A 14,566-nucleotide genomic window follows, 5' to 3' on the forward strand; every position below is an offset into this window, starting at 1 on the left:
GAAAGTTTTTGTTTGTATCTTAGAACTGTAGCTGCAGTTTCTGCAGATCTGGTCCTGCTCTCCCTCTTTTCACCATTTCATTTTGTCAGTATGCTGGCAGGCTCTTTGGGGTTTCAGCTGGAGCTTTGCCAAGCAAGTTGAAAAGAGTTCCATATATTGTTTTTACTGGATACCTTCCTGAAATGTAATGGATGCGTGAAGCTATTCATTTCACTCCAGTGTGGCTGGCTTTTATGTTCTACTACTATCACAATTATGTTGCACACTGATTCCAAGCCATTTCTTCTTTGTTTTCTTCCAGGCAGAAGAAAAGGCACATTCAGAGGTAAGAACTTCTCTTCATTTTTATACTTCTGTATTGCCTTACATTATTTAATAGTTTATTGTTTACCTGCTTTAAAACTGCATAGTTGGTGGGGAAAATACGCCCTGTGTCTTTGCATCACCTTTGAAGAAGTACTGGTGAAAATCTGGCGCAGCTTTTAGTGTGCTAGAAGGTGTTTTCTTAGCATTGTGCTGAAGAAAGCCTCCTGGCTGTCATTCTGAAAAGATGAAAAGAATCAGTAAGAACTGGGCATTGAGTGGAGGAGTTGAGATAGGTCTGATTTCAGACTTAATACCACTCTGTGCAGGATCTAAGGAATTGTGCAATTCAAGGTAAGGTGCTGCCTTTCAGGAGGAAAAATACTTCAAATGATTGCTTTGAACTTCTCTCCCTCACATTTTGAATTATATTAAATTTCTGAAACTGACCACTTTGATGGATTTCTGAGCAATGCAGATTGATTTCAGATATAAATCAAATTTGACATGGAAAATAGCTTCTTTCTCCTCACAGTGTATAAGAATGGGTGACAAGCCAGGGTCAGCAGCTGGATACAATTACAGCCTTTCTCAAAATGAAGTCCTGGTTGTATTAAAAGGGCACCAAAGAGTAGCTGCAATAAAATACAGCACCAAGGGGTGCATTTCCACTTCACAGAGCTACATGACTTCCGACTCCTGCATTTTTGCTGCTCCTATTTTTACTATTCTAATCAAAGAAAAAGTCAACAAAAAGATATTTTGAGGAAATTGAACAAATAAACATATCCTTCCCTCCTTGGTGCAGTATATTTCAATATAATTTCATCTAAGCTCACATCTCATCTCTTTAAGTTAAAACAAAGGAGCTAAAGAGGCATGTTATAGCTCAGTAGTGTAAGCTCCAGTTCCTTATTTTACTGCCTTTTATGTAGGTCAGAATATAGAAAATAAACAACATTTCTTTCCTGTGTATTTCTACATGATGTTTTCTCAGTATCTGGGTCTGCTTGAGATGCTCTGCAGATGTTGAACAGCACTTCATGAGACCTTCCTTTGTGAATTTGCAAGAACATGATGAAAGTGTAGCTTAAGCTGAAATGTCAAATAATTGCATTTAAAAACCCAAGAGAAAGCTTGGAAAAATAAAAGAGTCAGTCCAGGGTGGAGAACCGCTCGATAATCTGCCCCTGTTGCACTGAGCTAGTGTAAATGACTGAGCTATTTTTGCATTATAGAAGTACAGAAACATGTTCACATTGCTTGTGCAGTATTTCTTGTTGGTTTTCATGGGAGTCATAAAAATAAAGTACTGCAATGGTCTTTACTAGTGACTGTAAATGTTCCCTTTCCTAGGCTGGTTTTGCCCATTTTACTTCTCTTGTCTGGAATAATTTACGTCTGAATATGAAAGGCTCTTCAAAGTGAAGCTCCATGCTGTGCTTGGAGTTTAAATACAGTGCCCAGAAGTCCCTATAAGATCTCAAATAGGGTTAAATCAGCTTAAAATGATGTGCAGGGTTCATGTTAGTTATCTATCCCAGCTGAAACGGAAACAGATATTTTTCTTAAGGATTCTGTTTTTCATTAAAGGATAAAAGAGTCTTGAGTTATTTGCACGTCAACAAGAACATTTAAAACTGCATTTATTTTTTTTAAGTTGGCAAGCAAGTTTTTGAATACTGTGTAAGATTTAAAGAAGTTGCATGTTTGAATTTCAGAGACTGTAAGAATCATGTGTTAGAGAAAAAAAATACTACTTTACCTCACCTAATTTTAGACGAAAATGAAGAAAAATTTTGCATCTGATGTAGCCATCAAAGCCTTCTTCATGCCAAGGCAGCATGAGAGTACATTTTTCACGTTATCTTAGTCTAATGTAGACATTCAACATATGCTGGTTGAATCATGCCTACAGTCAGGCACAGTGAACCTCACCTGGATGCATTCTTGTTTCAAAACCTCAGACCACATCCAGGGTGGCTCTCCTTGATTGCACCCAGCATATGTTTGGGACTTGTGGGATTTGGTAAAAACCCATGACATTTCCCTTGCAAAAAAGGGTAATACATAAAAATTAATTAAGCATTTGCCCATGTGTGCTTCCTTTACTGGAATCCTGGACCAGTTAAGTGCTAGAAAACAGTTGGAGCAACACTGAGATACAACTTTTAACAATTTGTATTTCTGGATAGTTCTGAGATTAAAATCTGAAGCTAAGACTGTGAACATATTGGTTGTGTCTCAAGAAAACATACAAAATAACCACAACAAAACCATTGCTGAAATACTGACAGCAGTCTGTTGTTTCTCTAGCAAATTCAGAAACTACGGAGAGAGCTGGTTGCATCACAGGAGAAAGTTGCTACCCTTACTTCTCAACTTTCAGCAAATGTAAGTATTTTTGCTTGTGATGATAAGTAGTATCAACAAATACATTATCAATTGCTCTTACTCAAAACATAGTCTTGGAGACATTTACTATTTATTTATTTAGTTTTTGGGTTTTTTTTTCAAGTTAATGACTTCATTGAATTTCCATATTGTCCCAGCTTCAAGAAAAACTGATCTTGTGGAAATGGAAAGTAGACAGTCGAAATTGAGAGTTTCCACCCTTAAATGTGACAGTCCTATCCTGTTCAGTTTCACCCTTTTCTCAGAATCAATTATAAAAATGGCCAAAAGTAAGGAAGACACAACCAAAGAAAGACATGATTTGCATATTCTGGAATGGAATTCATTCAAATTTAATTTCACTAAGACAAACCCTACAAAATGCAGTCAGGTGTGAAGGGAAGCACAGTCTACAAGTGCATATAGGATTTATATGCTACAAAAGCAGTGCTGATTTATAGCTAATTAAAACTGGGCTGTTTCACAGAGAGCTTCCTGGTGTTCCTTCCAATTAACATATATTGGTAACATGAGTTATGGAATGTGTTCTCTGAAAATAATGGCAGATATGGAATGTGAGCCACAATCCTGTCTGGTTGATGTGGTTTCAGGTGAAGTTACTGAACAATCTGGTATTGTGATTTTTAAATGCAGTTCAGACCATAATTATTGTTATTATTGTGAGGGAAATCTGAGATGCAGTTAGAAGAATGTATCATTTTGCAGTTCAAGAAAGCACTTTCCTGATATCTTGGGCAGCCCATGGAGTGCCTTTCTTTGCAGTGGATGTGTCCTGAATATTTAGATTTATAAATAAGTGCTGATTTTAAAGAAATTATTTCATGTTGTGAGAAAATAATTTCTAGCTCTGTTAAAGCTGCTTGTTTGTGTGTGACTTCCACACATGAAAATGTGGAAAAGCTGTGCTTAGCACTTTCTTCTCTGTTCAGATGGCTGCAGAGCACCTGTGGGTATTTCTATATCTGTAGCAGTGTAGGTTGTCAGACTCCTCTGAGTACTGGGAATGAACTAGTTAATCAGATGATGTGGGACATTGCAATGTTTGTAAATTCAAAATCTCGATTCTGGGTTGTTTTTTTTCATTTGAGAATGTATAGCTAGAATAGCCAGCCAATATCTATACTGGGTTTGGGGCTCCTTCATTCACGTGTTTTAGACACTGACCTTCATCTTTACCAGTTTGGGCAGTTCTTCATTCATCTATCCTGAGAGCAACAAACTAAAACCCACACTGAGAGGAGAGAAGAGCTGAAGTAGCATGCTTTGGGAAGGTGTGTTTGCTAGTGAGTCTGTTGTTCTCTGCAGGGCCATTTTCTTTCCACAACAAATGCAGAGGTGCAGCAGCCCTGCTTGGAAGTGGGGAGCACAGGAAGGTGATTCCTGGCTGGACTTGTGACACAGCACAATCACAGACTGCCCACATTTACTCTGAATGCCCTGGTGTTATCCAGAGGAGTTGTCTTGATTCCAGCAAGCCCCTAATTTAGTGAAAGGTGTGTCTGCCCAGAGTCAGAAGTTGGACTAGATGATCATTAAAGGTCCCTCCCAAACAAAACCTTTTCATTATTCTAAATAGAGATGTCATATCAGTTAAACTAAATTGTTTGCCTTTGGTGGGCTTGTGTTCAGTGCCTGTTCCAGGTGATAACTCAGGTCCCTGGTAGCACTCCACTCTGCAGGTAGAAAAACAGTTTTCCCTTCCCTCTTTCCACTGGCTCAGAACAGAAACACCAGCAGATTCTTTCTAACTGCTGTGTTGAAAGGGAGAGTTGAAAGATTACTCAGACTCCATCACTTTTCAGTCAATCCAGAAATGCTGCAGACTGTAATACAGCAACAAGTGCAATAATACCAGAGCATTCTCTGCAGCTGAGGAAATTAAGCCATTGTTTGTTTGTTTGGACAAACTGTGTCCAATCTCTCCTCAGTCTAATTTAGAAGTCCTTCACTATACCTCTGACTTTCCAATATGACTTTCTATTAAATAAACACCATACAGGATGGTTTCTAATAACATTACTTATTCCAGTCAAATTGTCAAAGCCAGCTCCATGCTATGATTAGATTTGATCCATAATTCAAAGAAACTGAGTTAAGTTGAAAATGGTTATTTGGGCTTGGTTTTTACTCAAACTAAATCAGCTGCATGGGTAAGAAATAAATTTGGGTTGGTCTGTATAAATCAGACTGGATTGTTGGGGATCTGTTCCTATATGCTGCCTCTGGGCTTCTGAACAGCTAGCAAGAATGATTTTTTATGGATCTAACTGCGAGGACTTCATTTTCAATAGAATGGCTAAAAATATGTGCATAGACATATTTTTTTTTCTTATCCAGAACTACCACATTTGGTTAATTTAATCATGTTCTTTTGACTGTTACACACCTTCTAATCCATCTCCATGGAAATATTCTTTAAACTCTAAACCTATAAGCAACCCTAAGGCTGACCCATTTTGCACATGCATTTTTTAAATGATACAAGAGAAATCTTTCCTCTTGCCAAATCCCCAACATGTAGAAATTCCTTCAAAATTAAATTTTTCAGGAGCACGAAATGTAGAGGCTTCAAAATCCCTAGGCATGAACGAAATTATATTCACAATGAATACCATCTTTAAAGAAAAGTAGATATTACTAGATATTGGAAGTAAATATTTTTGGCAGGATGTTCTCATGAGATACATACTTTACAAAACCAAAAAATTGAGAAGTATTTTACAATAAACCTGGTCCTGAGTTCATTTTCTTCTGTTTCTGGTACAGAACTTTTTAAGTATTAACACAACACTTCCACATGAATCCAAACAATCAAAAGAGACTGCTTAAATGTTTTAGCACTCCTTCTGTCAGTCCTTCAAGCACTTTATGAGAAGAAATTCTACAAAGTATCTCCTAAACATCAGAAATAAAATCCAGGTTGAAAGTGGAGAGTATATTCAACTATTTAATTGTGATGGAGCCACTGAAATTTAGTTACTTACAGAGCTGGTGTTTAAATGTCAGATATTAAGTACTTTTCATGAAAATTCTGAGGGTTATTAACAAATAATTGATTTAACTTGGCAAACTTACGGAAAACCTAGATGGCTTTCTAGATTTCATGAACTTGCACTGCCTTAGCAAGGCGTTCCTTTCATGTATTCATTTAATATTTATTTTGTAGTCTAAGAGACATATTTCACCAGTCACTGCCTTTTAAAGAAGGGGTATTCCTAATCAAAAAATCTGGAATTTTTTTCTCAGAGAAGAAATCAAATCTCTACATGGATAATACTACTGTGGCCCTCATTTTGAGTCATGTTTGCTCATCAGTAAGGCTAAAACTTGAACCAACATAAAGTTTGCTAGAGTAAAGTTTGGTCACTGCCTGTCTTCTCTGTCAAGACATCCATCTCTGGCAGAGAACTGTATGAACAGGCTGTCTTTTGTGATGCTTTTGCTAACCAGAAAAATGCTCAATCCTTTCTGATGCTTTTGCTACAAATGCATTCCTCTTAGCGTTACTCCTTAGTGTTAGTTCTGAGCCTCTCCTAATTTCCATACCTTCACTGTCTGAAAATAGGCAGCACTTTTTCCCTTGCTGTGGTCTGGAGAAGGAAAGTGTTAGTAGCCAGAAATCTTGTTCCTTCAAAGTTCCATCTTGATGTGAATTTGTTGTTAGCATTTCCCTTTGTAGGACTGAGCAAAAGTATTGTACACTGTGAAAAAAAGAGCACCTTATTCAGCTCATTTCAACACTATTTGTGCCTTTCTTTGCTTCTCCACAGAGGACTACTGGTGACATTTGTATATAAGTCATTAAAAGACAAGCAGGTTGAAATTTAACCTATTTAATAAAGCCTTTGCTTGATACATTATTTTATACCAAAATCTATCAACTGGAAGCATTTCTCAGGTATTATTGAAAACACTGCTAAAAATTTTCCTATTTGGTTTGATTTGTTGTTCAGTTTTCATTGGCTGGACTCAAGTACTATGCTTGACTTCAGCAGTTTATTTCATTTGATTAACCCCAAAGGGCCAAAGTGTTTTGCCTGCATAAGATTTAATTCAAGCTGGGTCCAGCTGTCGTTTGGATGCTTAATTTACAAATTTTCTCTGAGATTCTTGCTTTACCCCTGGCATCTGTCTCAGTGTGGCTGAAGGGTAAATCTCAATACTAATTCAGAAAGGGCCTTTTTTTCAGTGCAGAAAATGTCCAACCAGCAGACTCCGTATGTGACTGACAAGGGCTCAAATTCCAGTGAGCAGCCTGACCAAGCCAGTTCAGAGGGACTTTGATCAGAGCTTTGTACTGTATAAAGCTGAAGGGTGCATGCTTGCAAACTGTAGTAGAGCCAGGATGCCAGTAGAAAGCAGAGGGGGTTTGCTGGCTAATGCTCTTGTTTGGCCAGCTCTGAACCACTATCCTACAGCCAAGCCACAAGATGCTGGCAGGCAGCAAACAGAAAAGGTCACCAGATCTACAGCTGCTGCTTGCAATCAGCCCGATCTCTTCTGGCCTTTCACACCTCCTTCCATTCAGCCATGTCAGGTGGGAGGAACTTTATTTATTTACCTTTGTTTCATAAATCTGGATGCCACAGGTCAAATCCCAAAGCGCGTTGGAAGGCAGATGTTTCATATGTGAATGTCATGTTCAGGATAGGCTCTAAACCTGAGAGCTGAGGTATTTGGGGTTTGCCTGGCTGGGACAGTTTGCTAAAGAAATGTTTAAAATCAAATCTGTCGTCTTAGCAGTGAAGTCATACCCTAATCATACATCTCTTTGACTATTTCCAGTGGGCATTTCATATGTTAATAGAAGTCAAAATTTAAAGTTAACTCATACGTGAAGGATATCTACAGATTAAGAGTTGTATATCTATGTGTCTAATATGTATGTCATGTTAATGGGGGATATATTTTGCTGCAAGCATAGTTCAAGAAATGCCCAGTTACTTAGCTCTTAATTCCAGGATGTCTTTTTTTTCAAGTACAAATAATGCATTCAGATTTGAAGATGTATTTTTACTTTAGAATGAGCTTTATATAAAGCACATGTAATATTCAGGCTACTCTTTGAAGTATTGCAATGATGTGTTGTACACCATAAATGAAACTTCTGAATCTAACGCAGAGATTTCTAAGGTGTGAGAGACTGGCTGTATCTTAAAAAAGAAAAACAAAGTAATAACTCCTGAATATTTTTACAAGAATGAAAGAATGGAAAATTTTAGATAAATTAAATCATCTTCAGAAACGGAGGATTAACAATCCAATCAAAATAAATTACCAAATTTTTAAGTGTAAAAAAAGTTTCTAATTAGAATCTTTAATTTCTGATGAACATTTTTAGAGCCACAGATACTTCTTTCTCTTTGCTTTAATTGTTTTATGAATTATTCTGCATTTAACTGTTTAAATGTGAAACCTGATCTCAAATGGAAATACAGACATATACCTATGTTTTATGTATACTTTAACACACATATAAGTATACCAATAATTTAGCCTTTTTCAAATTACATTTTCTTATTTTATTGTATAATATTTCTATAGGGAAAATCTGCCTAAGTTTTCAAGTCATAGCTCCTAGACAGCTGAAGAAATGAATATTAGCTAGCATGGAGAAACACAGAATACTTTATTACTCTGAATATAAACCAATGCTTCAGTAGAAGAATGCTATCTTGTAATAAACATTTAAAGTAATGAACAAGGCAATTAAAAGGTTTTCTTCTTGAATAGTTTTTGGTGAATGGAACTTTGAATGATATTCCTTTATTATTAGGAAATCAAGAGCTAACGGTCTTTATTTGAAATGAGTTGGAAAAAATGCATCATCTTGATCCAATTACATTTATGAGGCAAAAAGTTTGGTATAATATTCCAAGAAGGTAATGTTCTCTGTCACAGGGTGAATTTTAGTAAGAACCCTTGTAACACGGCTGTCTTTTGCTAAAGGCTGTCAGAAAATAACAGTTTCAGTGACCTTTGATGACATTTTTAATGCTGGTTTTTAGTACTTAATTTTTCCTGTAAGTTCTTTGTTGTCTATTCATGTACAATACAGGATGAATCTGTAGCTATGGAATAGGAAAATACTTTACACAAGTATGCCTAGTTTGGTACCAAAGTACTGTGGTTATTACAATCTAATTGCTAGAAAAGGACAGAAGCAATGCATAATTTAACAAATTATTCCTCTTTCAAGCCCTCAGTCCCCACTGTAATTCTCAGAGTAAAACAGAACCATGGGCCATCAGCCAAGCCATAGATTTTTTATGAGGCACGCAACAGTGAGCTCCATTAGTTTCCTGTTAAAAAAAATAGTAATGAAGAGACATTTGGCTAAAATTCTGTAGTAGTGCATCAATTTTGTCTCTGATAGTGTTCTGGGTCTGTGGTCATCATCTTTGGAAATAAAACACTGTAGATGAATCTGGATTTTTTAACATGTAGCTAATTAATAAAGTTAAAAGTAAGTTTAAAAACCAGTTATTTTTATTTTCTCAAAGGAATAGAGTAGTAAAAACAACTAAAGGCTGTAATATTGATTGACAGGTTTCCAGGTTAATTTTATCAAAGATTATAACTTCAAGAATGTGGCCTAGGTTTTAAATGTTAAAATAGGAATATATACAATTACTAGTTAATCCTTAAGAGATTGTATATTTGTCCAGCCTCATGTTGATCTGGAGTTAGTCCTTGTGGTATGTGTCCTTTACCACAAAAGTTATCCCAAAGATATCCTTGCAGATGCAGAAAGCAGGTCAATTGACCACTACACCTGTAAGTAATTGTGTATCTAAGTATAAAAATAGCGTAGCTTACAAGGAATAAACTTATAGTAAGTTTATTAAAAATAAAATAAGAGGCTTTCAGGATGCCTAAATATTTATAGCAATCCAAAATTATGTACAAGACACAAAAGTCACTCATCAGTGTAACAGCTCTGAAGCGGAGATGAAGAAGTAGCCCGCTATTATACATATGGTAATCTTCTTCTGTTTGAGGGATAATATACAGAGCAAGGTGGCAAGAAGCCTTTTTCCCTCTCCTAAAATGCAGAACAAAATCCTTTTTGGACCATGTCTTTTCTTGATTATACCTCAGATTCCCTACAACCACATATGTCCAACAATTTCAACTATACTTGTAAAAGCATGCAAATCTGCAACTGAAAAATTTGCCAGGCATTGTGTGTGCCTGAACTGCTATAATGAAAACTAAATTTCCTCCCTGAGGAAGCTCAGTTAATCCATTTGTGAATATAAAAATGGTGAGTTTGAGTTATATTTCCACATGCCAATGTTTGGAGACTTTGTCTATCACCACTTTTGAGATGGTAATGAGAAAATAAGCATTTCCTTATGCTTTCACTATTTGATGTTGGGAGAGAAGTGGATGGGATTATATGGACTTCCTAAAAAATTAAATCTTTGCTTTCCCTCGGCTGTACTTTCCCTGGCTTAGCTTATTGGGATTTTTATGACCACTTGCTCTTCTTTGCCCTACAAATCTCATTGCCAACTAGAGCTGATGAAGTATAATTTGTATAAATTTAGCTTGCAAGCAAAGTAGGATGCTGGTTGTTTAAAAACTAAAAAAGAAAAAGAAGGTTTATTTATTTTTTAATATTTTGGTCTCTTTCAACTTTATTGCTTTTTATACTGAGAAGTAAGACTTTCAGTTTGCAGGATTTTATTTTGTTTTATATATATATTTGCACACATTATAAATGTTATTTTTATATTTTACAAAATATATTTTATACACACACAGACAAATATGAGCAATATAATATTAGTAGACTAAGCAATGATATTTTAAAAGACTAACTGTGATATTTTTTGTTTAAGGCTCCGGATTTTTCTGAAGTGTTTTATTTCTGAAGTTAAAATTTGCTTTTCAAGATAAAGTGCTTGAATTCCTGTTTTGAAGCGTCCAGTAATTGAAAATAATTGCTCTTGGACTTCTCCTTGGGAGCAGACTTCTTTTGGTTAATACATCAGTAAACTTAAAGCCAGGCATTAAATCCATAATTCATTTCCAGGCAGAGATACCTGACCTAATCTCACTGGGGGCTAAATAAGCCTGAGGAACACTGGGTTCATTTGGCTGATTCATCTATCCAACTTAGCTTAGTCTGAGCTTGAACTGATATTAAAGAGCTGTTGAAAATGTGCTTGAAGGAAAAACATACTTTTAAAAATCAGATAGATCTGGGAAAATTGCCCTATGTTGTCTTTCTTTCACAGGCTCATCTAGTAGCAGCTTTCGAAAAAAGCTTGGGAAATATGACAGGCCGATTGCAAAGTCTAACAATGACAGCTGAACAAAAGGTAGGTTTGTCAAAGAGGATGCTTTACTTTAGAAAATAGCGAGAAAATTATGTTAGAGTTTTGTCTAAAAAAGACTGAAAGGAAAAAGGGACATCTATGGCAATAAGACATATTTTTCTTTAATAGTTGCTGCGATCAATTTTTCATTAATGTCCAGCAGCATGTAGATAAAACCATGCAGCAGCAGGTCTACACAGACAGTGTCATAAAATAGTTTGACAATAAAATCTTTCATTTCCAGAATTCAGTGAAAACATGCATGACTTTAGGTTTGCTCCATACTGAAAGATCCTGTAACAAAAACTTATGCTGCAGTGCTTCATTCTGCCCTCCCAGCACAACCAGAACAACAGAATTTCAGGAAACAAAGACGTTTAAGTAGAGAAAAATAGCTTCATTGAGAACATTAACAAAGGTTAGGCATCCTATCCATAAGTAAACAGTTTGGGTCTTCACTTTTTTGCTGTGCAAGTTGTCTCATGGAAGAAAAAAATACTCTAAACCTGGTACAAAAATTTAATGTGAGTCCTTTTACCAAGCTCAGGATTAGGAGGCTGCTTAGCACCTTCCAGAATTGAACTTCTGCAACTTTCTACCCCTATGAATTTTGAACAATGTCCTATTAATAGAAAGGCCTCCTTGACCCAAACTGTGAAAGAATCTGTTTATCTGTGAGCTGCTAGTGACCACTGGAGTCTGTAACTGTCTACAAAAATAACATTTCAGAGTCTGGTTGAGCACCAACAGATGAAATGTGGCAAGACTCATTATGAACTGGACAGAAAATATCTGTACTGTTTGCTTTTGTTTCATCTTATGGGGGGAAAGAAAAACAACACAGTCACAACAGAATTTTCTTAATACCAGAACTTTTAACTATTTTACAAAGTATAAATCCATCAGAAAGTTTTCTTTCCAGAAGGAGTTAAGCAGTGACATTGAAACAGATCATCTCCAAGTTTCTTTCCCAAAAGATTTAGAACTTATTCTTTTCCTTCTCTTCTTTTGCTATTCTTGAGTTTAAATTCCTTTAACCCTTATTATATAGGAAGGAGACTGGAAGGACAGGGAGTAATAAATAAAAAATGCTTTAAAAGCAATAATAAAATATATTTTCTAATAAAAATCAGCTGAGCATTCTAATGCAGAACTTCCTGTATTCAAGTGGAGTAATTTTACTTCTACTTTTTATTAAACAGGGGCTTCTTAATTAAATTAGTATTTACCAAATTAAATCTTTTTAATTCATCCATTAAACAGTAGCCTCACATATTAAAGGATGTACTTCAAATTATTTCATTGTCTTTTGCAATAAAGTCATTGAGCTTTCCTTAATTTTATATTTAATAGTCAATTGAGACCCTTTTTAGATTAGTCCTTATTAAAATGTTTTCTTCTTAAAAATAGCATGATTGCTTTATATGAAGTAAATGACAAATAATATGTTAGTTAACTTCATATCTTTGGAGAGAAAGTATGCATTCTTTTTATTGTTGCCCTTATGATCACACAAACAGTCCCATGATCTTTAATTTGAAGACTCTTCTCTCGCAATTTTTTTCTTTTAGCTTAGATAAACATTGTTCTTTTGCCATTATTTTGATCTCTCTTTGCTCTTCCCACAGGAATCTGAGCTTATAGAGCTAAGGGAAACCATTGAAATGCTGAAAGCTCAGAATTCTGCTGCACAAGCTGCTATTCAAGGAGCCTTGAACGGCCCTGATCATACCCACAAAGGTACGGGTTTGTCATTATCAAAATAAATGCACAAGTTCTCCCCAGGAAAATAAAAAGCTAAGTCACTACTTTTCTGTTGTTTGGGAACTCTTTTGCAAGGCAAAGCACATACTGAAGTGAATGGCAGGCATACTTGTGGTATTTCCAGAGCTGGAAACCTTGCCCAAGTTTCCAGTCTGCAAAAGTTCCCGGAGCTTTATCTTAGAGCCGGGTGGCCAGGAATTGATTGAGAGTTAACCGTGTCCCTGCCACTGACTAATGAAATACACCTAAGGCAAGTGAAGTCTTATGGTATAGCATGGTTATAGCTTGGGAATACAGTCAGAGTTATAGCTTTGTAAACTGGTGTTGTCATTGGTTAGAGACAGACTGACAACATTTCAGCTCCTTCAGGAAGTGCTAAATCAGTGCAGGAAAGCAAGTTTTAAATTCCAGATGTGAAATTAATTTGTCATTGCTGTTAGGCCGATACTGCATGATAAATATGTACTTCAAAAGTGCCTGCAGATAAGCAACAGCAAAAGAATTACTTGGAAAAAAAAAAAGCACAGTATTCATTCCTGAGAGTTGTTATTGATCTCTCATTAGAGAGGTCATTATTTAGGTGTTTGCCTTAAGGTCATTTCACTGCATGATTTGAGTGTAGCAAAGCAAATTTCTAGGAAGTAGAAAATAATCTAAAAAGTAATTTCCCTTGGTATTAGCAGGCATGTTCTGCAAGAATAATTTCCAGTGATTAAGTTATAGTTATCAGAGACTTTTAAAAAATTGAAACTCAGAAGCTGCACCAACCATTTTTAATATTCTCCTCTTCCTGGTTATTTTGTTTCATTCATTTTTAATGAACTCCTCTCTGTTTCTTTCCATCAGGGTATATTAGAAGGTAGCATCTGAACATTGATTAGGGCTGCTACAAGTTGAGCAGTGCCTACACTCCTCAGAACTGCAGTACATGTGGCACTGAAATGTTGAGTAATCCATGTGCTCAGTTCTGAGGATACACTTGCATAGATTGCTGTGAAGGGTCATTGCCATCAGGGCAAGAACAGCCTAGTTTGGAGAAGCCCCTAAGTATTGGACTGATTGTATGCACCCCCCTCGGTCCCTATTTGGTTTCTCACAGGCTTCAATAGCTTGAATCTGAGCCACTGCAAGCATCAGTGCCATTTATGTTCATTTAGGCTGCCTTTGAGGAGGCAGATGCTACATAAATATTAGAATTATAATTATTATTATTATATTGAAACAGATTTCACAGTAACTTCTTCTCTTCAGATTTGCGTATAAGGCGGCAACATTCTTCAGAAAGTGTTTCCAGTATCAACAGCGCTACGAGTCATTCCAGCATTGGCAGTGGTAATGATGCTGATTCCAAAAAAAAGAAAAAGAAAAACTGGGTGAGTGCTCAGCAGGTTTAAGCCTCTGTTTTAACTATTATGTCATTTCCTAGTGTCTGAGTAACATAATGGTCCATTTCATCTGCAATGTTCTTGTGGGGCCAGATGGATATCAAGAAATCCATGTGTATCCATACTGTGACACTACCAGCAAACTAAAAATTATTGAATATCAGCAGGGTTTTATTTGCATAAGTCAAAGTAATTAAAATAAACAAAATTACAACAACAAGAAAACAACAACAACAACATAAATTTAAAATAGCTGTTGTGACCAAAAATCACCTCTGGGCCACATTGAAACCCTGTTTGATTTTTCTTCAGTTGGAGTTTGGTTCAAAACCTTGACTCAAATATATTACCCAGCTATGGAGGGAGTTGAAA

At 36.1% G+C, this 14,566-nt stretch overlaps 1 protein-coding gene across 6 annotated transcripts in view; it reads left to right on the forward strand.

The window, feature by feature from the left end:
• NAV3 (neuron navigator 3) overlaps window positions 1–14,566 on the forward strand; it is a 512,047-nt gene that overhangs the window by 472,425 nt on the left and 25,056 nt on the right. For all 6 annotated transcript variants that reach the window (XM_050987333.1, XM_050987322.1, XM_030237841.2 and 3 more), the window contains 5 exons: window positions 302–325; window positions 2,620–2,697; window positions 10,965–11,048; window positions 12,674–12,785; window positions 14,061–14,182. In XM_050987333.1, coding sequence (XP_050843290.1) covers window positions 302–325; window positions 2,620–2,697; window positions 10,965–11,048; window positions 12,674–12,785; window positions 14,061–14,182 — 420 coding nt within the window. The remainder of the gene's footprint in view (window positions 1–301; window positions 326–2,619; window positions 2,698–10,964; window positions 11,049–12,673; window positions 12,786–14,060; window positions 14,183–14,566) is intronic.

This window comes from Serinus canaria, chromosome 1A (assembly GCF_022539315.1).
Source record: "Serinus canaria isolate serCan28SL12 chromosome 1A, serCan2020, whole genome shotgun sequence".
NCBI classification, from domain to species: Eukaryota; Metazoa; Chordata; class Aves; order Passeriformes; family Fringillidae; genus Serinus; species Serinus canaria.